Source organism: Emys orbicularis, chromosome 14 (assembly GCF_028017835.1).
Source record: "Emys orbicularis isolate rEmyOrb1 chromosome 14, rEmyOrb1.hap1, whole genome shotgun sequence".
Taxonomy (NCBI): domain Eukaryota; kingdom Metazoa; phylum Chordata; order Testudines; family Emydidae; genus Emys; species Emys orbicularis.
In genome coordinates this window covers 39019957-39041599 of record NC_088696.1, presented here as the reverse complement: position 1 = coordinate 39041599, position 21643 = coordinate 39019957, and the positions used below count along the sequence as shown (strand labels likewise).

At 47.4% G+C, this 21643-nt stretch overlaps 1 protein-coding gene across 1 annotated transcript in view; it reads right to left on the bottom strand.

The window, feature by feature from the left end:
• Window positions 1–7213: 7213 nt before the first annotated feature.
• The window catches only part of ZDHHC1 (zinc finger DHHC-type containing 1), a 40994-nt gene continuing 26564 nt past the window's right edge, over window positions 7214–21643 (bottom strand). The window contains exons 7-10 of the mRNA XM_065416833.1: window positions 16812–16897; window positions 10687–10780; window positions 9619–9730; window positions 7214–7740 (exon numbers count right to left, since the gene is read on the bottom strand). Coding sequence (XP_065272905.1) covers window positions 7214–7740; window positions 9619–9730; window positions 10687–10780; window positions 16812–16897 — 819 coding nt within the window. The remainder of the gene's footprint in view (window positions 7741–9618; window positions 9731–10686; window positions 10781–16811; window positions 16898–21643) is intronic.

Below are 21643 nucleotides of genomic sequence, written 5' to 3'. Positions count from 1 at the left end.
CAGGGATTCCCCTTCATGCTGCCTCCCAGCTTCTATTCCTTCCAGTGTTTCAGAAAGGCCAATCCCCTGTCATAGCAGTTGTATAAGTGTTTGCATAGCTGTCTGTACGATCCATGATCTGCACTGAGAAGCTGCAGGTAAAAGGCTTTCGCATCACCGTCCAGAGCCACTGCTAGGTACTGTGCTGCTTTCTCATTGGTCCACTCATTCAGAGAGCAATGGGTCAAAGTCTGTCCACTGCTCGCATTCGTAGATTCATAGTTTCCAAGGTCATCTAGTCTGACCTGCTGTATCACACAGGCCAGAGACCTGCCCCGAAAATATTTCCTACAGCAGGTATTGTAGAAAAACATCCAATCTTGATTTCAAGTGTCCATGATGGAGAAGCCCCCATGGTTCTTGGTAAATTGTTCCAATGGTTAATTATTCTCACTGTTAGAAAGTTACGCCTTATTTCCAGGCTGTATTTGTCTATCTTCAACTTTCAGGCATTATTAACTATTTGTTCCCCAGGTAGATATTTATAGACTATAGTCAAGTCACTCCTTAACCTTCTCTTTGTTAAGCTAACTAGATTGAGCTCCTTGAGTCTTCACTATAAGACAGGCTTTCTAATCCTTTAACCATTCTCTTCGCTCTTCAGTGAACCTCTTCAATTTATCAACATCCTTCTTGAACTGTGGACACAAGAACTGGATGCATTATCCCAGCAGCAGCCACACCAGTGCCAAATACAGAGGTAAAAACACCTCTCTGCTCCCACTCGATTCCCCTGTTTATGCATCCCAGGATTGCATTAGCCCTTTTGGCCTCAGCATCACACTGGAAGTTCATGTTCAGCTGATTATCCACCATGACCCCCAAATCTTTTTCAGAGTCACTGCTTCCCAGAGTCCCCCAATCTTGAAAGTATGACCAACGTTCTTTGTTTCTAGCCGTATGCATTTAGGTATATTAAAATATGTATTGTTTGCGTGAACCCAGTTTACCAAGTGATCCAAATTGCCCTGAATCAGTGACCCGTCCTCTTCCAGGTCATTCATTAAAATGTTAAATAGAATAGGGCCAAGAACCAATCCCAGAGGGTCCCCAGTAGAAACACACCCATTCAATGATTGTTCGCCATTCACAATTACATTTTGAGACCTATGTGTTAGCCAGCTTTTCATCCATTTAATGTGTGCTGTGTCCATTTCATAACTTTCTAGTAGAGCTGTTGATTAATAACAGTTAATTCATGTGATTAACTCAAAAAATTAACCACAATTTAAAAAAATTAATCACGATTAATCGCACTTTTAATCGCACTGTTAAACAATAGAATACCGATAGAAATTTATTAAATATTTTGGATGTTTTTCTACATTTTCAAATATATTGATTTAATATACAACACAGAATACAAAGTGTACAGTGCCCACTTTATATTATTTTTATTACAAATATTTGCACTGTAAAAATGATAAAGAAATAGTATTTTTCAATTCACCTCATACAAGTACTGAGGTGCAATCTCTTTATTGTGAAAGTGCAACTTACGAATGTCTTTTTTTTTTGTTACATAACTGCACTCAAAAAACAAAACAATGTAAAACTTTAGAGCCTACAAGTCCACTCAGTCCTACTTCTTGTTCAGCCAATCACTAAGACAAACAAGTTTGTTTACTTTTACAGGACATAATGCTGCCCACTTTTTATTTACAGTGTCATCTGAAAGTGAGAACAGGCATTTGCATGGCACTTTTGTAGCCGGCACTGCAAGGTATTTACGTGCCACATATGCTAAACATTTGTATGCCCCTTCATGCTTCAGCCACCATTCCAGAGGACATGCTTCCATGCTGATGACGCTTGTTAAAAAAAAAATGTATGCATTAAATTTGTGACTGAAGTCCTTGGGGGAGAATTGTATGCCTCCTGCTCTGTTTTACCCTAATTCTACCATATATTTTGTGTTATGGTAGTCTAGGACGATGACCCAGCACATGTTGTTTGTTTTAAGAATACTTTCACTGCACATTTGACAAAACGCAAAGAAAGTACCAATGTGAGATTTCTAAAGATAGCTACAGCACTCGACCCAAGGTTTAAGAATCTGAAGTGCCTTCCAAAACCTGAGAGGGACGAGGTGCGGCGCATGCTTTCAGAAGTCTTACAAGAGCAACACTGCGATGCAGAAACTACAGAACTGAACCACCAGAAAAGAAAATCAACCTTCTGCTGGTGGCATCTGACTCAGATGATGAAAATGAACATGCGTCGGTCGTACTGCTTTGGATGGTTATCGAGCAGAACCTGTCATCGGCATGGACACATGTCCTCTGGAAGGGTGGCTGAAGCATGAAGGGACATTAGAACATAAGAACGGCCATACTGGGTCAGACCAAAGGTCCATCTAGCCCAGTATCCTGTCTTCCGACAGTGGCCAGTGTCAGGGGCCCCAGAGGGAATGAACAGAACAGGTAATCATCAAGTGATCCTTTCCCTGTTGCTCATTCCCAGCTTCTGGCAAACAGAGGCTAGGGACACCATCCCTGCCCATCCTGGCTAATAGCCAATGAATCTTTACTGCATCTGGCACATAAATATCTTGCGACGCTGGCTACAACAGTGTCATGTTTTCACTTTCAGGTGACATTGTAAATAAGAAGCAGGCAGCATCATCTCCTGCAAATGTAAACAAACTTGTTTGTCTGAGCAATTGGCTGAACAAGAAGTAGGACTGAGTGGACTTGTAGGCTCTAAAGTTTTACAGTTTTATTTTTGAGTGCAGTTATGTTTTTGTACATAATTAAGTTCAACTTTCCGGGTAAAGAGATTGCACTACAGTACTTGTATTAGGAGAATTGAAAAATACTATTTCTTTTCTTTTTTACTGTGCAAATATTTGTAATAAAAAATAATATAAAGTGAGCACTGTACACTTTGTATTCTGTGTGGTAATTGAAATCAATATATTTGAAAATGTAGAAAACATCCAAAAATATTTTAATTAATGGTATTCTATTATTCTTTAACAGTGAGATTAATCACAATTAATGTTTGTAATCATGCGATTAATTTTTAAATCGCTTGACAGCCCTATTTTCTAATTTTTCAATCCAAATGCCATGCAGTACCAAGTAAAATACCTTACAGAAGTCTAAGTATCTTACATCAACACTATCTACCTTTTTCAACCAAACTTGTAATCTCATAAAAAAACCCATATTCAATTAGTGTGACAGGATCTATATTCACAAATTACAGTCTCCTCTGCATGACCAGTAAATATCTTAAGTAAAAGTACTTTTGCCATCTTGAAGCTGCTGCCACCAGTTGTAATTAGAGCTAGGTGGAATTTTTCAGTCAAATAGTAAATTTGACAAAAAATGCAGTTTCACCAATTTGGGTCAAACTGAGCTAATAGTTTGGGCCAACTATAAAATGAAGAAAAATGTTTTTGAAAAAGTCAAAATGGGTCATTTTGCCATTTTCAAAATGAACTGTTGAGATATTTAGTTTCGGAATAAACCATGTCGTTTGGAATCAACATTTTCAAAATGTTTGAAACCTTTAGTTCAGGGGTGGCCAACCTGACAAGGCCTGAGAAGGAGCCAGAATTTACCAACGTACATTGCCAAAGAGCCACAGTAATACGTCAGCAGCCCCTCATCAGCTCTCTCCCCCTGCCCCCCACACCTCCCACCCACTGGCAGCCCCGCCGATCAGCGCCTCCCCCTCCCTCTCAATCAGCTGTTTTGTGGCATGCAGGAGGCTCTGGGGGGAAGGGGAGGAGGGAGGAGCGAGGGCACTGCAGGCTCAGGGGAGGGGACGGGAAGGGGTGGAGTGGGGGCAGGGCCTGTGGCAGAGTCAGGGGTTGAGCAGTGAGCACCCCCCCGGCACATTGGAACGTTGGCGCCTGTAGCTCCAGCCCTGGAGTCGGTGCCTCTACAAGGAGCCACATATTAACTTCTGAAGAGCCGCATGTGGCTCCGGAGCCACAGGCTGGCCACCCCTGCTTTAGTTCCACCCAAATAATTTTTTTTTTTTTTTAAATTTCCATTTTGGCAAGCAAAGCAAAAAAATATCCGTTTTGGTTTGACACTGATTTTTTTTCTTTTCAGCCACCAAAACAAAAAGTCAATGATTTGCTCGGCTCTAGTTTGAATACCCGCTTATAGAAATCAAAGGATTTATTGCAATGCTGCAAGTAACAACTCAAGCCCACACAGGCAGGATTTATCATCTGCCCCTCCCAAACCTCTCCGCCAAAAAAAATAACATACTGTGAAAACAAGACAACATTAAGATCAAGATACAGCACCACCTATTAGCAGAGGTGCTATCTCCCCTGTCATTACAATCTCTCTCAGTCCCAGCTCAGTGCATTCTGGGCAATATTTGATTAGCTTTATGGGATAGCTTTGGGGGCCCTGGGGAATTGCGAGGAGGGGCCAACCCCCCAGATGGCCTCCCTTATATCCTTCATCTGCTCTGCCCTACCCTGCCCCTCCCTTGGAGTGTGCACTGCAGGTTTGGCAGGCCTGTTCTGCTGTGCTAAGGGAGGACAGGAATCAGTCACTCGCTGGCTCTGCAGTCTGGGGTGGGAGGATGTTACTATGGGGTCAGGGCTTCTATAATGCGAGTTGCTACAAAACACGGTGAAGTATCTGGGGGGCTTGTGCAATAGATGTACATTAGCCCTGGCAACACCATCACCAGGAGATGGTAACGTAGCTCAGCGGTGTCTGATCAACATCCAGAGCTTGGTCCTGGAGCTTCTTTGGCCCCGTGCTAGAGCAGGGGGAGGAGGAAAGAGGGGACTGTAAAACAAAAGACCCACTGTGCCCGCAGCTTGATAAGTTGCCCTTGAACTGAGAACAGAGAATGAGGACTCTTGTCTTTGGCCCAAGCCAGGAACGAGAGGAGAGGAGTGCTGGCTGCGCCCTCCAGAGGATTCCACAATCCTGTGCAGCTGGCAGTGCGGGGGCTCCTCTCCCTCCTCTGCTTTACCTGGAGGGTGAAGGGGAGCCTCCATGCACACTGAGCCCCTAATGCTGCTCTGTCAGGACCCAGCTCACACAGAGACCGCTCCCAGGAGCAGAGGGCACCAAGGGGTTTAACTGAGAAAAGTTCTCAAATGAACAGGAAACTGACTGGTACCCTCCAAAGGCAGGATTTTTCTGACAAAGCCAAACAGCCATGCTATGCCCTGAGATGCTGCCAGGCAGGGGGCCATGCCCCCACCTGGTGCAGAGTAGACAGACTGCACAGAAGAGACCAAGCTGGAAGGCTTGGACTGACAGAGCAGATGGCAGGTGACCAAGTACCATGATGTTTAAACCAGCATTAAGCCACAGGTTGTTGGGTTTTTTTTCCTGCTTTGCCGCTCCGGCCGCGCCGCAGGTTTGGGGGTTTTTTTTGCTTTGCCATTCTGGACGCCCCAATTGTTTTATTTTATTTTTTTTGCTTGGGGCGGCAAAAAAGCCAGAGCCGGCCCTGCGGGTGAGTGTAGCAATTGAAAAGGCGCTCCCCCTGCGGCGGTCCCGATATTTTGGAATTCTCATCTGGTCACCCTAAGGGCACATGCGCTGCCCCAGTGGGTAACGCTAAGGGGAAAATGGCTGACTCTGGTGCACAGGGCACATGCACATCTGAAGTGGAATGACCATGTGCAATCCTTTGAAAAAGAATGTGCTGATTCAAACTGCAAAGCAAAGACAGCCCCTGAAGCATCTGCCTCTCCACCCTAACATTAACAGGACAGCTGGTGAATACCTCTGGCAGCTGAACACAGTTTGGGAAGGGAAGAGAAAGAAAGCGCTGAGTGGAGGGAGACAGGGAGACAGGTTAGCCATATGAGGACTAGCTGGGACAGCTGAGATAGGTGAAGCTGCCTCTACACCTCTTAATACCCTGGGCACCACCAAATGGCCAGGGACAAGGGAACAAACAGCTATTGCAATGAAGAATGGAAAATGATTAGCAAAGGTCATAGAAAATTTTATTGTAGACAGAGCTGATTATGGAGCTCCACACAACAAGACTCAGAATATTGCTGCATGAGGAGGGAACATTAAAGAATAAGTTGTGATTCAGTGGCTAGTGTTCGAGAGAATTTTCTAGCCCTTTCCAGGCCAATGGGAGTAATCAGCCTTCTGATCATTTCAAGCACAGAGTTTGCACAAGGTGAATTTCACCTAGATGACAGATACAGACAATGACAGATGAGAGAAGTGAAAAGAACACTACAAGGGCATTACCTAGCAGTGATACACCAGTGGTATGATGGCTCTATCCCTGCTTTCAGGCTGAGTGCCCTACAGGTATTGCTCACACACGAACACATGTGCTGCCCATCATGCTCAAAGACCCATGTTACTAATGGGCAGTATAAAAGAGGGAAACTGCATTCTGGACTGAGACCATAGGAATCACCTCTTGGAGATTTAAGCATGTTAATTTCGGTGGCTAGCACATATGGGTCACTCAACCCTCTGAGGGGTCAAACCATCCCAATCCAGGTTCTTTGCAAGGTAAGCCAATGCACAGAGATGGTGAGAAAGCAATCCTCAGAGATCTGGGCTCAATGCACCCCTCTTTCACATATACACCATCTAACAACATTAACGGAGAACAACTTTCCAGAAGGCCAGGATGTTGGTGGATTCAGCACAAGTTTCAGTTGGAGAGGTAGTGTCCCTCTGCCTAGGGGAAGCAGATTTCCATAGTACCCCATAGTAATGTGCCAAGGTAAGCAGAAGTCTCTGATCTGTCACCGTGGTAGCTCTTGCCTCTGGTGGGGCAGCAATAAATGTCTCATTGCAGTCTGGTGGTGACCACAGTTTGGGCGTGGGCTCTCCAGTACATTGGGGAACACCTGAAGTCCCCATATTACAGTCTATGCCCCAACGACACCCACTGCTTCCCCAGGGTAATGGGAAGGAAGCTGAGTTGCTAACATCTCATCCTGCTCTGATGCACATGCTGCTGATCTTGAAGCAGGCAGTAGTCAGGAAGGTGGCATAACAGGTCTCCTTCTGCTCTGCAGCTTGGTCTGCTGGAAAGAAGAATCTTTCCATCAAAGAATCTGAACTAAGTTGACTCCATGGAATAAGATGAGTCACTGGAATCAACATCTTTGGACACCAACATATTTGTAGAGTGAGCCACCTCCTTTCCCTTCCCTTGAAGACAAAATCCTGGAAAGTAAACTTTGGAAGGCGGATGCCTAAGCTGCTCTTGTGTTTGTCCTCATGTCCCACAAGTGTGGGTCCTGCTCATCCACATGCTGTTTGCTAGTGCACTTCCTGTGATGGGGCTTGGATACTATCTCACCAGGTGGGACCGGAGGCTCACCACTGCTCTCGCTCACAAACACAGCAGGTATCTTAGAGAGCAGTTCCAGCTCTTGTTCCCCATCACTGGCTCTCTGGCAGCTTTTCCTTTTTACCAGGTGCCCAGGATATAGATTCTTCTCCCCATCACCTCTGGCATGGGCTGTGGACAAGGAATGATGGTGAAAGTTGTTAAGGCTTTTGTTGGAAGCCCCCGTAGGGGCAGCGCTCCCCAGGCGGGTCTGAGCCACAGGGATCTCATCCATGGACTCTGCAGACTCTGAGTGGTATTCAGCAGGCGGTGCAGCTGCCTGGACATGGCCAATGCTGCTTGCAGGCCTGGCAGCGCTGTGAGGGAAAGCTGGCATAGGGAGATGAAGGCTGTGGGAGGAGGATGAGATGGCAGCAGTGGCTGAAAATTCTGAAGGTGGAAAGAAAGGAAAATGGAAGCATCAGAGGAGACTGTGGTTTCCTTCATCCCCAGATACATGTCCCCAGTCCCAGGGGCGATTAAGATAAAAAAGGGACTGATCCACCAAAATTAAAGGAGCCCATACATGCTCATGCAAAACCAGATGTAAAAAGGCCCACAAGTCAATTCTCAATAATGGAAGAATACATGCACTCAACATTTTACAGTATTCCCAACACCACATGACCAATTCATTTCCCCTTCTAAGGCAGGCTATGTTCTCCCCAATGCTGGGTTCATATACCCCCTTTATCTTCCTTTCCACATACAGGTCCCACAAGCCCCTGGACCCTACAGTTACATTCCCTCATGTATCCTGACATGAAATCACACGTGCATACCATGGCACCTAATGATAAAGTGACGTCAAAGTCCCAAATGTCATGAGTGCATTTCAGAGGACTTGCCCTCACCTTCTAGTGAAGTCTCATTTTCCTGGTGGGTCAAACCCTGCACCACTGAGCTCTGCAGTGCAGAGCTGGTTGGAACCCACTGTGGCACGGCAGCTCTGCCTCACTCCATAGCTGTGGAGTGCCATTAGAGTCCTGGAAAGGCAATGGCAGCTAAATCCTGCCTGGTATTTTCTCATATTTGCTCCTTCAAAAAAACCATTCCCCCAGGCAAGAAGAGGTAGAAGCTGAATAGATTCTACCCCCCAGGTTTGAGAAGAGGATGGGTAGTGTCTGAAACAGCAGCAGCTCCTCAGCTGAACTTCAGAAGTTCACCCATCTGTCAAGTGACAGAGTGGGGAGCAGTGGGGGTCCCATGTGTCACTGCTATTATTTGGAGTCTCCCCCTGGCTCTACAAACAGTGAAGTCATCCTTCCTGCTGCTGGATGCCCAAGGTTCGCATTTCTCCAGTCAGCCATGCTTAAACCCACAGGAGAATAGCTCAGAAGTGCTGCACATCACCCTCCATCCCAGACTGGAGAGTATAGCTCAATTGACACTCCCACCCTCATATCAGAGAAGGTCCAGGGGCATGGGATAGCGAGTTCTCTGGTCCTTGCTGCTGTTCTCAGTCTGGAAGTGCCTTCTCCTCGTTCTCTCCTTTTAAGGGCAGCCATGTGGGAAGGGGCACAGGCAATGCTGCTCCAAGACACGATCACTATAACTGTCGTTAATGTGAAAAGTGTTTGGTCCTTTCCAAAGTTCATCACACACCCTGCTTTGGCTCTTCACTGCATCTCCCCCTTTCCTCCCTCTTCCCTTGCTCCCCCGGCACATACTCCTTTCTTTGTTATGTGGTCTCCTCCCGTCCCCTGCATGTGCTTCCCTGCCACACAGTCCTTTGCTTCCCCTACTTGCACATACTACTTGGTTGCCTCATTCCCTTCCCCCTAAACATCCCTTTCTCATGGGCAGCTCCAGTCCCTGGGGTGGCTCTCATTTCTCCCTTCCTCTTTTGAAGCTGTAGGTCCTAAAAGTTGGGCTGGCTCTTCCTAGTTGTTCCCAGCTCCTCCAGCCTTGTTTCCACTGACGAGCCTTGATATCTGAGGAAGGAGCTACAAGCAAGGGTGAACTGGCATCACGTGACAAGCCAGCTCTCCAGAGAGCTCAGTTTGAAACCAGCTGCCCTATGATATTTGGTATTACCCCCCAGGGATTTGCATTCTTCACTTTGGTTTTCCTCTCTCTTCTGTTTTTCTAACGTTTCCCTGCTAATTCCCTTACATTTCTCCTAATTGTGGGGCTCGAATAGAGGAGCTCCCTGTGGCTCACTTACCTGGTTAGGGTGCTGGGGGAGGAGCTCTCTATGGCACATTCGCCTGCCTGACGGTCATGTAAATGCAGCTGGACCAGAGGGGCTTACTGAAGCACACTCACCTGGTTGGGTAGCTGGGAGAGGGCGTCTGGGCTGACTGCTTGTCTTGGACCTTTCATCCATGACTGAGGATGGAACCTTACACACCTTTTTCTTCTTCCGCTTCTTCTGCTGCTATGAAAACAAGAAGCTCGGATGAAGGAAGATCCACTCATTAGTTCAAAGATGCTGCACTGGCAGCTTTTATAACTCCTGTTTCTGTTTAACTTCCTTCATTTTTTAAATCAGTTTCATAAATGATTTTAGTTTAGAGTTTGGGAGGAAAGGAATTGAGGGGAGCGATGCAAAGAGCCCCTACTGAGTGCACTGAGTCTGGCCTACACAAGCCAAGAAGTTTGCAACCGCCTAGTATGGCCTTCTGTTAAAAGCAACGAGAAACAATTGGGCATAAGCCTTGAGAAAGGCGAGAGCATCACACTACATAGCAACTTGCCACCAGATCAGGAATGAAGAGCAGTGACACCATGGCACAGGTGACTGAATTCTAAGCCCAGTGGAAGCCCCAAACACACAGTCTTTCCCTGGGGAGAGGCTCCAAGGGAAGCCAAGGTTCCTGCCTTTTCCACTCTGGAAATAAAGTGTTCTGCATTGTACTGAGTTGGATGAGACGGTGGGAGAGTGGACACACAGCATGCACTGCTGCTGGGGTACGTCTGTGAGGTGACAGTGCGGTGTACGTGTTGGGTTACTGTGGGCAGGGTGTGTTCTTTGTGAAAGAAAAGAGAAGGTATGCGTATGTGGGTGTTCGCATGCATGAAGTGAGGGGACAGGAAAGCGTATCCATGTGTGTGAAGTGAGGGGATGGGACCATGTGTCTCGGTGGGCGGGTCTACACTAGAAAGTTAGGTTGCTCCAGGGATAAGAACGCTCTGTTTCTGCAGTAAGTGTCTACACTACAGCTACAGTGGTGCAGACATACCCTGTGTGTGAGCACAAGATGAGAAGCCAGGAGGAGGCATGTGCTGAATGAAGTGACAGTAGGGTGCACTGTATGTGTCTGTGCCTGTGAGAGACATGACAACACCGTACAAGCACAGCAGCTCACAGGCTATAGCAGGTCTCCCACTTACCTGGGGGTGGACTATGGACTGAAGAGCTGGGAGCTCAGGAGAAGAGTTGAGCTCGGGGTCTGCTCCATCGTTGTGGACACAGAACTTTGAAAGGCTAAAACACATGAAGAATACACAAGATAGTGCAGCTTTCTTAAGGAACAGTTAACTCTTTGATGCCCAAGTGCCTCAAAACAGCTGGGCTGGGCTCCTTCCTTGCAGGGTGTTCCAAGAGAGTGCTGTGGGGCAATTGCGCCTCCCCTTCCCCCCCCCCAGGGCACTGTTCTGTGGAACACCCCAGGGTTCCATCTTGTTTCCCCTCCTGTTCAACATGCACACGGGATTGATAACTAGGAGGGTACAGAAAAGGGCAACAAAAATGATGAGGGGTATGGAACGGTTTCCATATGAGGAGAGATTAATAAGACTGGGACTTTTCAGCTTGGAAAAGAGACGACCAAGGGGGGATATGAGAGGTCTATAAAATCATGACTGGTGTGGAGAAAGTAAATAAGGAAGTGTTATTTACTCCTTCTCATAACACAAGAACTAGGGGTCACCCAATGAAATTAATAGGCAGCAGGTTTAAAACAAACAAAAGGAAGTATTACGTCACACAACACACAGTCAACCTGTGGAACTCTTTGCCAGAAGATGTTATGAAGGCCAAGACTATACCAGGGTTCAAAAAGGAACTAGATAAATTCATAGGCTATTAGCTATTAGCCAGGATGGGCAGGAATGGTGTCCCTAGCCTCTGTTTGCCAGAAGCTGGGAATGGGTGACTTGGGATGGATCACTTGATGATTACCTGTTCTGATCATTCCCTCTGAAGCACCTGGCATTGGCCACTGTCGGAAGACAGGATACTAGGCTAGATGGACCTTTGGTCTGATCCAGTGTGGCCGTTCTTATGCATCCTCCCCCGAGGCCCTGCCCACCCTCTGCTCACTCCTCTCTGCCCCTGTAGCTGAGGTCCCCGCCCCTCCAAGGCCCTCCCACCTGCCACTCACTCCTCTCCGCCCCCTTCCCGGAACAGCAGGGGCCACCAGGAGGCCATAGGGACATGGCCCCATTACTTTTTCCTGCCTTAGGCGAGCGATGGGAGGGCACCACGGCAGAATATCTGGACAAGTAATGCTCTTGTGTAAGACCACAGGTCCTCACAGCATGTCAATGCTGTGTTTAAAAGTAAGGTGAACAGAAGGATCTGGCTGGTGAAGCCTGTCTGCTACCATCCAACTCCAAGGAAGTAATGCAGATCTCCACAGCAAATGGTGGAGCAGCTCCATTTAAAGTTAAAGATGATCTCAGTACTGGCTATGCAGGACCCTACGTTGGCGGTACCGATGTCTGCATTGATGGCGATCCTGATGAAACTGTTGAAGTAGCTGACTAGGGTGAAATGCTGATTGTACCGCCATTGGTACCAACAGTACCATTATTAATGTCCTGCCACAGGTCAGTACTGGATGATGTAATATAGGTAAATGCAGTACCAATAGACATAACAAGTCTTTTGCAGCCAAAAAAGCTTTTGGCATCCAGAGGACCAAAATAGGAGGCATAGCAGTACTGGTCCCAGTGGTATGGGTATAAAAGTAGCTGAACGGACTTGCGTACAGAGAGTACGTGAAGATGGTACCAGAGTTGGAATGACCTTGAATGCTGAAGGCACCTGTCTTGATGGCCCTGTGCTAGAGGTGACGGTGTTGCCTCTGCCGGTTGGTACCAGAGAGGACTGTTACCTGTGTTCCGACTTCAGCACAGTACCAGAGGACTTGTGTCTTTTACTTGACTCATCACTCCTGGGAGTTGTGGATGAAGACTTTTTCAATCTGGCCTCAGCCTCCAACAGAAAACTGGACTTCTTTGGCTTTGATGAAGCCACAGAGGAAGAAGAAGAACTCCTCTTTTCCCCAAGTTTCACCTTAGGCACCAAGGCAGCTGGAAGAGCACTTTGGTAGATGAGCTTTCAGCCTTCTCATGAGCAGGGCCATTAGGGTCTGCAGAGGGATGTGTTGTCTTCTTGAAGATCTCCAGATTTTTTAGTTCTTGAAGGGAATGGGGTGCAAATACGGCACTTGTCCCTCACATGCCCTCTCTCAAACAAAAGAGACTGTTTATCATTTCCTGGCATTACGGCCATGCAAGTTGAACACAGCTTAAATCCCGGAGATCTCTGCATTGTGACTGAAACACCAGCAAAACTAAATTATCTATAATCTACCACAAAACTAACCTCAGGGCTCGTCTACACTGGTGCCAGACCGAGCTATGGGGGTGTGAACTGCAGAGTGCTCTGTGTTCCGCTCTAACTGCCCCGTGTAGACCTTCCTGGTGCTGGTGCGAAATGAAAAGCCTAGTGTGCGTTAACACAGTCCTCACGGAAACAGGATTCCAAAACAAAATAAACAGTAACATTGGGAGACCAGGTGAAAGTCCAATCTCAAAATGATTTTTTTAAAAGTATTTATTTTAGTTAAATCACGATCTATAATTGAGTTCCTCAGGGGTCATGAATGAGCGGCATCATGGAAGAGAGAGGAATTTGAATAAAGAGGGGGTAGTAAGAAAGAGGAGTTTGAAGAGTAAGGAGCAGCACAGAAGCTGTAAATAGAAGGGAGAGACGGTAGCTGGGAAGGTGGCTTGTGTGGAGGGAAGGGAGTAGGAGAGTGAGAAAAAAGTCATTTTTAAAAGATACTCTGTATGTCGAACAGGACATACTTTGAGTACGTTCTATAGCCTTATGTTAAGGGGTCTATAAACCCCATTCTGAGCACAGACAGAAGAGGGAGGAGAGCCTCTCCGGTTTACAGACAAGCAGCTTGACCACCTCCCCATGCCGAGGCCAGAGCTGCCAATCATGGAGGCAGGCACCGGAGAAGGAAAGGGAGGCTGAAAGGCCTGGGACAGCAAAGGGGTGACACCTTTGCACCAGGCTGCCCGCATGAACAGAGACAAGAGACCGAAGCAGACTGCTAGACTTAAGAGTTGAGAGTCCAAGAACTGCCCTGACTGAGGTCAGACTAAGGAGGAACAGTCAGGAGCAGCAGAGCCCCCTCAAAAGACCACACCAGGAGCTGGGGATGTCTGTGTTATGCAGGTCAGACTAGATGATCACAGTGGTCCCTGCTGGCCTTGGAGTCTATGAATCTAGGCAGAACTTTGAAGGATCAGAAGTTTGAATATAATGTGGACAGTGAGAAGGCGGCAGTGAAGGGAGTGGAATAGTGGAGTGACATGATCTGAGTGTCATGCAAGGAAGACCCATTTTGGATGAACTGGACAGGGGCAAAGTGACAGGCAGGGAGACCAGAGAAGAGAAGGTTGCAGTAGTCAAGGTGAGAGTTAACCAATTTAGCAGTTGGTCTGAAAAAGAGAGGATGGACTTTTGGGTACGGTAAAGGAAATAACACTGTATGGTTTGGTGTGTGGGTCCTTTCTGATACCCAGGGGCTAGTGGTGTGCGTATGTGGGAAGGAGAGAGGAAAGAGTGTGTTAAGTATTTAAAGAGTCTCACACTGCACAGTCGTGAGGGCCTGGGAGTTTTGTGTCCAGCATGAGGGAGGAAGAAAACAAGGGGCCGGATTTTGAACACATCCCAAGCAGGACCCCAACGGTGTGTTCCGAGTACTGAACTTTATAGTAGCATGTGCCATGGAATGTGACAGGGCTGTACGTGAAGGTTAGCCATGCAGTCAAACTTAGTAATTTTCCCCTTATCAGTGCGGTGAGAGCAGGGGATCTCAAAGTAAAGTCGGACTGGGGAGAAGAACCACTTCTACAGGGAGTTCTTTATGTTGTAAGTCACAGGGTTCCCAATCAGAGAGAAGGAGAGTCCTGGAAGTGCAGGGCAAGTGGGAACTCTCTCTCATATTCCTACTGCAGCCCTAAGGGAGCAGATGCCAGGGGCATGTGGCCTGGTGCATATCCCTCTCACAGAGGAACAGTTGGTTGATGCTGGTGTTTCAGAGGAGGGTTATACCTGGGACGGAGTATATCCAGTTGTCCAATTCTGGCTTTTCCTACTGTCCTAACTGCATAAAAGTAGTGGCATACATTCCTCTCTGTCCTTTTTCTCCTCTCCTCTCTATCCCTGGCCTGATGCTGTAGTCCTGGGTGAAGAGAGAGGTTGGAGGGGGAGCACAACGAAGCAGGTTTCCTAGACACACACACCTCCTTCCACTTACATTAACAACATGCTCTCACTGCTCCCTTACCCACACAAACCCCTTCCCTAGGTAAACACATTCAGGCTTGAATTAAAGTCTGTTTTATTAAACACTTATTGATCCTGAGATACCTGCAGGAGCTGTGGGGAAATTTATTAGACACGGAGAATCAAAAGCACCTCAGATAGAGAAATCAGGGTTCAGCCCCACCATATAGAATAAGAGTACCTAGCACTCTTCTGCCTTCAAAGCACTACACAAACACTAACTCATTAATCGTCATGGCACCCCTGTGAGCTAGGTGACTATTATCCCCAATTTACAGGTAGGGAGACTGATGTAGAAAGGTTAAGTCACTTGTCCAAGGCCACAGAGTGAATCAGCATCAGAGCCAAGATTAGAATGCAGGAGTTCCTGGCTCCCAGGCCCAAGCTAAGACTACTAGGTCATGCCTGTCTCTTCCGGAGGCAGATGTTGGATGGCATTGCTATCATTCAGAGAGAACAGCTGGAAGGCATGGAGGGAGGTGCATGATGGAAGGATAAAATCCCCTAGTTTCACTAAAAGGTACTTGGATAAGAAGTCGTCTCTGCCAGTTGACTCCTAGGGCAGGAGTAAGGAGTATTTTCCTCATGCATTTATATTAACCAGCCAGACAGTAAAGTTCCCTGCTTCTTACCCAGGGTAGTTTTCTGTCAACATGCTGTACTACAGGGGTTTCGTGAAATGGTGCCCAAGGACAGGTCAAAATCTCATGAGAGTGGGGTGGCAAACTCTCAGAACAGCAGAGCCCTTTTCATGGTAAGGCAGTCTCAGATACCCAGTTGCTGCCTGCTACTATCTGAAAGCGATCCGATCCCAGTCATGTTCTCAGACATGCCTGTGGAGCTCCCATGTACTCCAAAGACAAGCGCACACCCCTAGTGGAGGACAAAGCTTAGTGTTCTGGTTTTCAGTCATAGTGCACAGAATTTTTCAAGACCACAAGCAGAATTTTCAACAGCAAAGATCCCATAAGAAATTTTCATGTAAGACAGTCCCGCTAGAGCAGGGGTGGGCAAACTTTTTGGGCCGAGGCCACATCGGGGTGGGGAAATTGTATGCAGGGCCGGGGCAGGGGGTTGGGGTGTGGGAGGGAGTGGGAGGTGTGGGAGGGGGTGCGGTGTGCAGGAAGGGGCTCAGGGCAAGGGATTGGGGCAGAGGAGGGGTGCGGGGTGTATGAGGGGGCTCAGAGAAGGGGGTTGGGGTGCAGGAGGGGCGCGGGGTGCGGCAGGGGCTCAGGGCAGGGGTGCGGGGTGCCACAGGGGTGCGGGGTGCGGCAGGGGCTCAGGGCAGGGGGTTGGGGGGCAGGGGGCAGGAAGGGTTTGGGCTCCGGCCCGGCGCCACTTACCTAAACTGGCCCCGGCCCCACGCCACTCCAGGAAGCGCTGCGGCCCCTGGGGGAGAGGGGCTGGAGGGCTCCGCATGCGCTGCCCTTGCCGCGCCTCCAGGTACCTCCCCCGAAGCTCTCATTGGCCACGGTTCCCCGTTCCCGGCCAATGGGAGCTGCAGGGGCCGGTGCCTGGAGGCAACACACGGAGCCCTCTGCCCCCCAACCCGGGGGCCGCAGGGACATGGTGCTGGCCGCTTCTGAGAGCGGCGCGGGGCCCATAGTGCCACAGGGGGCAATCCCATGGGCCGGATCCAAAGCCCTGAGGGGCCGGATCCAGCCCGCGGGCCGTAGTTTGCCCACCCCTGCGCTAGAGAGTTCTAGAAAACATGTTTTCCTGGTAGGTTAAAGAACCTCTGGAGGTGTTTACACACTCTTAGGCACCAAGGTTAAAGCATGGCATGCTCAAACACACAAATGCATTGCCTCAGTCTCCTAAGCACTTTTACCCCCACTGGGGCCTCAGGGGGTGACTTTGGTGTCAATTTCATACACAGCACACACCATGCCAGGAAACCTCTGCTAGTGTTAGCTGTACTCACTCTCTGCCTGATGTTACTGTTGATGAGTCTTCCACCTGTATCTCAGGGTTGGTGTAGCCAAGGTTTCCTGCATAAAAATCCACCTCCTGAAAAGAACAAGAATAAACATTAATAAAACTATATGGGCACCTGAATGAAGGACACACATCAGCAGGGTTAAGGAGCGGGTTTTTCCCCTTATCACAAGTCGGAAGGAAGGCTTTCTGCTCAGCCAGCCAGCAAATGAGACATATCATATTGTTTAATGAGAAGAAAAAAATAAGACTGAGACACCACTGTATGAAATACCGACTGGATCAAACAACAGACTAGATCTGCAGTCCAATCAGAATGGAGAAATGAACACCAACCTCAGTTTCTTTGGACCTTAAAAAAAGTCCCTCGGAAAAATTTTCACCAGGCCCAAACAGCTGGATTAAAGAAAAAGTTATTAGAATATTAAATGCAACAATTCCTGTTAATTCAACATTGAGGTTTCAAAGGGAAATGTGCAAAGGCCAGGAACCACAAGAGTGAAGGTTAACGCTACTCCTTTGGACGAATGTTTTTGTAGACGTACATACATCCAAGATAACATATGATCTGGAATTTACATATTACATTATGATGTCAATATACAAGAGGGCTGAGTTAATACATCTTTTAAATCCCAATAACTGGATTAAGGGGAAGGCCCCCCAACCTACCCACCACCCCAATAAGGAAATAAAGAAACCTGACCACGCAACGGAGATGGCCAGAATACAAAAGCATCAAGATTGATAGGCAGCCATCAGAGAAGACAGACTTGGTTCAGGAGAGCCAGGGCTGAGATACTTCAGTTCAGTTCACTTTTTCCAACTGATTTGAAACCTGAATAACTACCAAGCCAGTCTTCTCCAAAACTGATTTAGCTTGTAGGTTTCATGGAGACTTTAAAGACAAGCTTAATGAAAATCACTACGGTCGATTTAAAGTTATGATGGCAAGATTGTTAAAAGTGATAGTGACTTCGGGTGCCCACTGTGAATACCAAGATGCAATTCAGACCAGTCAGGGGCTATGTCACCCCTGCCCTGCAACCTTGGGTACTTACAATGCCTTGCTGCAGTAGGTCCAACCGGGGCCGCTCACAAACAGCCTTCCAACATACAAGTCACACCCTGAGTGTCTGTGTGAAACTGCAACTTGCCAAACATGCTACACTCTGGCTCTCACCAGCCTGGGTTACTTCTCCAGGGCAACCCCAACACACTGCCAGACCTGGATTATCCCCCAGAAATGAATGTCTTGCACTGCCCAGCCCTCTCCGGACAGTCCAAATATATTAAGTCTATTATTTCTTTACAGGAATCATATACACCAGCTTATTACTTTTAAATAGAGATACCCAGACACTTTAATTTAAAGACACTGGATTAGGTAAAACAATAAAGCAAGTTTATTAACTATAAAGAGAGAAATTCTAAGTGAGTACAAGCAATGAGGCATAAGAGTCAGAAATGGTTACAAGAAAAATAAAAGATAAAACGCTTTCTACTGCCTAACTTAACAAACTACATTAGATTTAAAGCAAAATTCCTCACCACATGCTTCCTATACTGACCAAACCTCTAGGTAGGATCCCTCCCCCAAAGTTCAACAGGTGCTTCTTTTGTCTTCTCAGGTGCAAAGAGTGAAATGGATAGGGAGGGAGAGGAGAAGTGTCATGGGGGGTTTGCCTCTCCTTTTATAAGTGTCAGTCCCCCTCTTGAAAAGCATTTCCAGCTCAGACCCAGGAGACAAAGAGTCTGTCTGAAAGGATGTTCCCTGCTGGGTTTTTTCACCAGTGTATGCTCACATGCAGGTTTCCTTTTGTTTCCTCCATTCCCCTTTCTGCTTGATGATTCTGTTTACTGCTTAAATGCAAATTAAGGCAAGCCCACATTCCTTTGTTTAGGATAGACCTGTTTGCCGACTTCTGCCTGGGCAGGGATGTGGGATTTGGAACATGTGCTAATAACACCATACGGGAGAATCTTATAACTTCACATACAATGTTGCTACATATATTTCACCATGACAATACTGACCGGGAAGTTATGGGTTTTTAAATGACACCTCACAAGGCATAAAGGTATAAAGATTATTACAATAGTGTGTAAGATGGGAATACAGGGGTGCATTCTGTCACACCCACTTTGGGAAATCTTGAAGGGGCTTGCTCTTCAGAAAATTCTGAGCACCCAGCCTCTGAAAATCAGTCTCAAGTCGGGCACCCAAAACTGTAGGCACCGAAAATCTTGGTCTGAATGTTTGAAGTCCTGGTACCATCTTACCTCATGATTAAAGGAAAGCAAAACGGAATACTTCAGAGCTGCCAAATTTTCAAAAATGCTCTTGTCTTAAATTTTAAATGTTCATAACTTTCGAACTATTGAACCAGTTTTCTTAAATATCAAGACAAGTTTGAAAATAATTGGTTTAGTAGATTTAAAGATATGAACTTTCTCAAGTCAACAAACCACTTTGGGAGTGTGCAATTACCTAGCTGTTCACATTATATGAGCAGGGTATATGTCAAATGAGGCAACAGGGAGGACACAGTAAGAGACAATCTCACATCAAGGCAGACATGTGGCAGGAGAGATTTAGATCTTTTCAGAGAAAACCACCTTGTGGCTGAAAAGAGCTGCTGTTGGAGAGATCCAAGCAAGACTGTGGCCATTACAGGGCACAGCTATTGGGAGTGATTAGGGCTTAGTGTTTACAAAGAAGGGGTTTCTCAATGCTGAGTTCAACCCTACAATCTGCTATCCAAACAGTTATTGCTCAGTAACAAAGTGCGACATCTTCTCCCTTAACAGAGTTGGGTGAGAAATGTGTTAGTGACAAGGCGCTCTCAGTTTTCCTCTCATGTTGATCTGTATAATCTTTCATCACTAGACAAAGTATTCTGTTGTCCTACAGACAAAGAAGCTACCCATTAAGACAAGAGGAACATTGATCATCTGTTGCATCACACATTCTTGGAAAACATTCTCTGCTATGTCCACAGAATGCAAACACGTGAGTGAACAGCAACGCAGGCCTGGCAACACCAGTAAGGTTAACAAAGGACACATCTCAGGAATTTTCTGAGCAACACTCTCCTAGAGGAAAAAAAGCTTTCTAAAATCCACTTCATTCATTTTAGTCTTGTAAGTCACATATAACCATAATGGTCACATGACACCCGAACAGAGTAAGGCAGGAGTGGCCAACCTGTGGCTCCGGAGCCACATGCGGCTCTTCAGAAGTTAATATGCGGCTCCTTATATAGGCACCGACTCCGGGGCTGGAGCTACAGGCACCAACTTTCCAATGTGCCGGGGGGTGCTCACTGCTCAACCCCTGGCTCTGCCACAGGCCCTGCCCCCATTCCACCCCTTCCCGCCCCCTACCCTGAGCCTGCAGTGCCCTCGCTCCTCCCCGCTCCCCCCCAGAGCCTCATGCATGCCACGAAACAGCTTATCGAGAGGGAGGGGGAGGCGCTGATTGGCGGGGCTGCCGGTGGGTGGGAGGCGCTGGGAGCGGGGTGGGGGAGCTGATGGGGGGCTGCTGACGTATTACTGTGGCTCTTTGGCAATGTCCATTGTTAAATTCTGGCTCCTTCTCAGGATCAGGTTGGCCACCCCTGGAGTAAGGCATAAGGAATAACAAATGGAAGCGGACCTGACAGCTAGTAAATGTGATGAACTCTCACTGTGTTACAAGAGGAATACTGCACAACACAGCCATAACCCCCTCTTTGGCTCAGAGCATCAAGTAATGGGACACAGTTCTTTAGTCTCCTCCCTCTAGGAGGGCAGAAGAATCTATGCCTTAGATTATCCAAACCCACCTCCCAGCAACATAGTGGTCAGAAAACTTAGCCTCCATCTCTGCAGCAACATAAAATAAATATTACCGCCATGACTGCGTAGTGCTTCAAATTAACCAGCTATCCCGAACCTACCGTACATGAATAATGCCAGGGTACTCTTTTCACCGCTTCCACAGCCTTCGCTGCACATCCCAAGGCCAAGGCCATGCCTACACTACAAACTTTTGTCATCGCAAGTTACACTGGCATAAAGCCAACGCACATAGTATATCGCTTGTGCGCATACATACTTGACTCCTTGCACTGGTGCTGTGCGTACTCACCAGGAGTGCTTGTGTCAATGCAGTGCGGTGCATCATGGGTAGGTATCCCAGCGTGCAACCCACCACCATCCAGGGAAGTTTTGGCAATGCATTGTGGGCCCAAAATGAGTTGCACGGGGTGACAGGGAGCAAGGGGTCAACTTACCAGCATGCAACTGTCTCCATTCCATAGTCATCTATATCCCATCATTTTCACACCAGTTTTCAAAATTCCATGAACCCACGCAGCCCTCCTTGCTACCCACCATCTCTGACAGAAGCACGGGGCTTGCACTATTGTCATGAGCATTGCAAGCACAGGATGCACGATCCTCTGGTATTTGCAGAATCACAAGAATAACCAAATCAGCGGGGGAACATGACGATTCCTTGGAGGACAGACTGCTGTGTGACATAGGCCTGGTCTACACTAACCCCCCCACTTCGGACTAAGGTACGCAAATTCAGCTACGTTAATAACGTAGCTGAATTCGAAGTACCTTAGTCCGAAGTTACCGCGGTCCAGACGCGGCAGGAAGGCTCCCCCGTCGATGCTGCGTACTCCGCTCGCCGAGCTGGAGTACCAGCGATCGATCCGGGGCACTTCCGGGATCGATTTATCGCGTCTTAACCAGACGCGATAAATCGAACTCAGAAAACCGATTGCTTACATCCGGACCCGGATGTAAGTGAAGACGTACCCATAG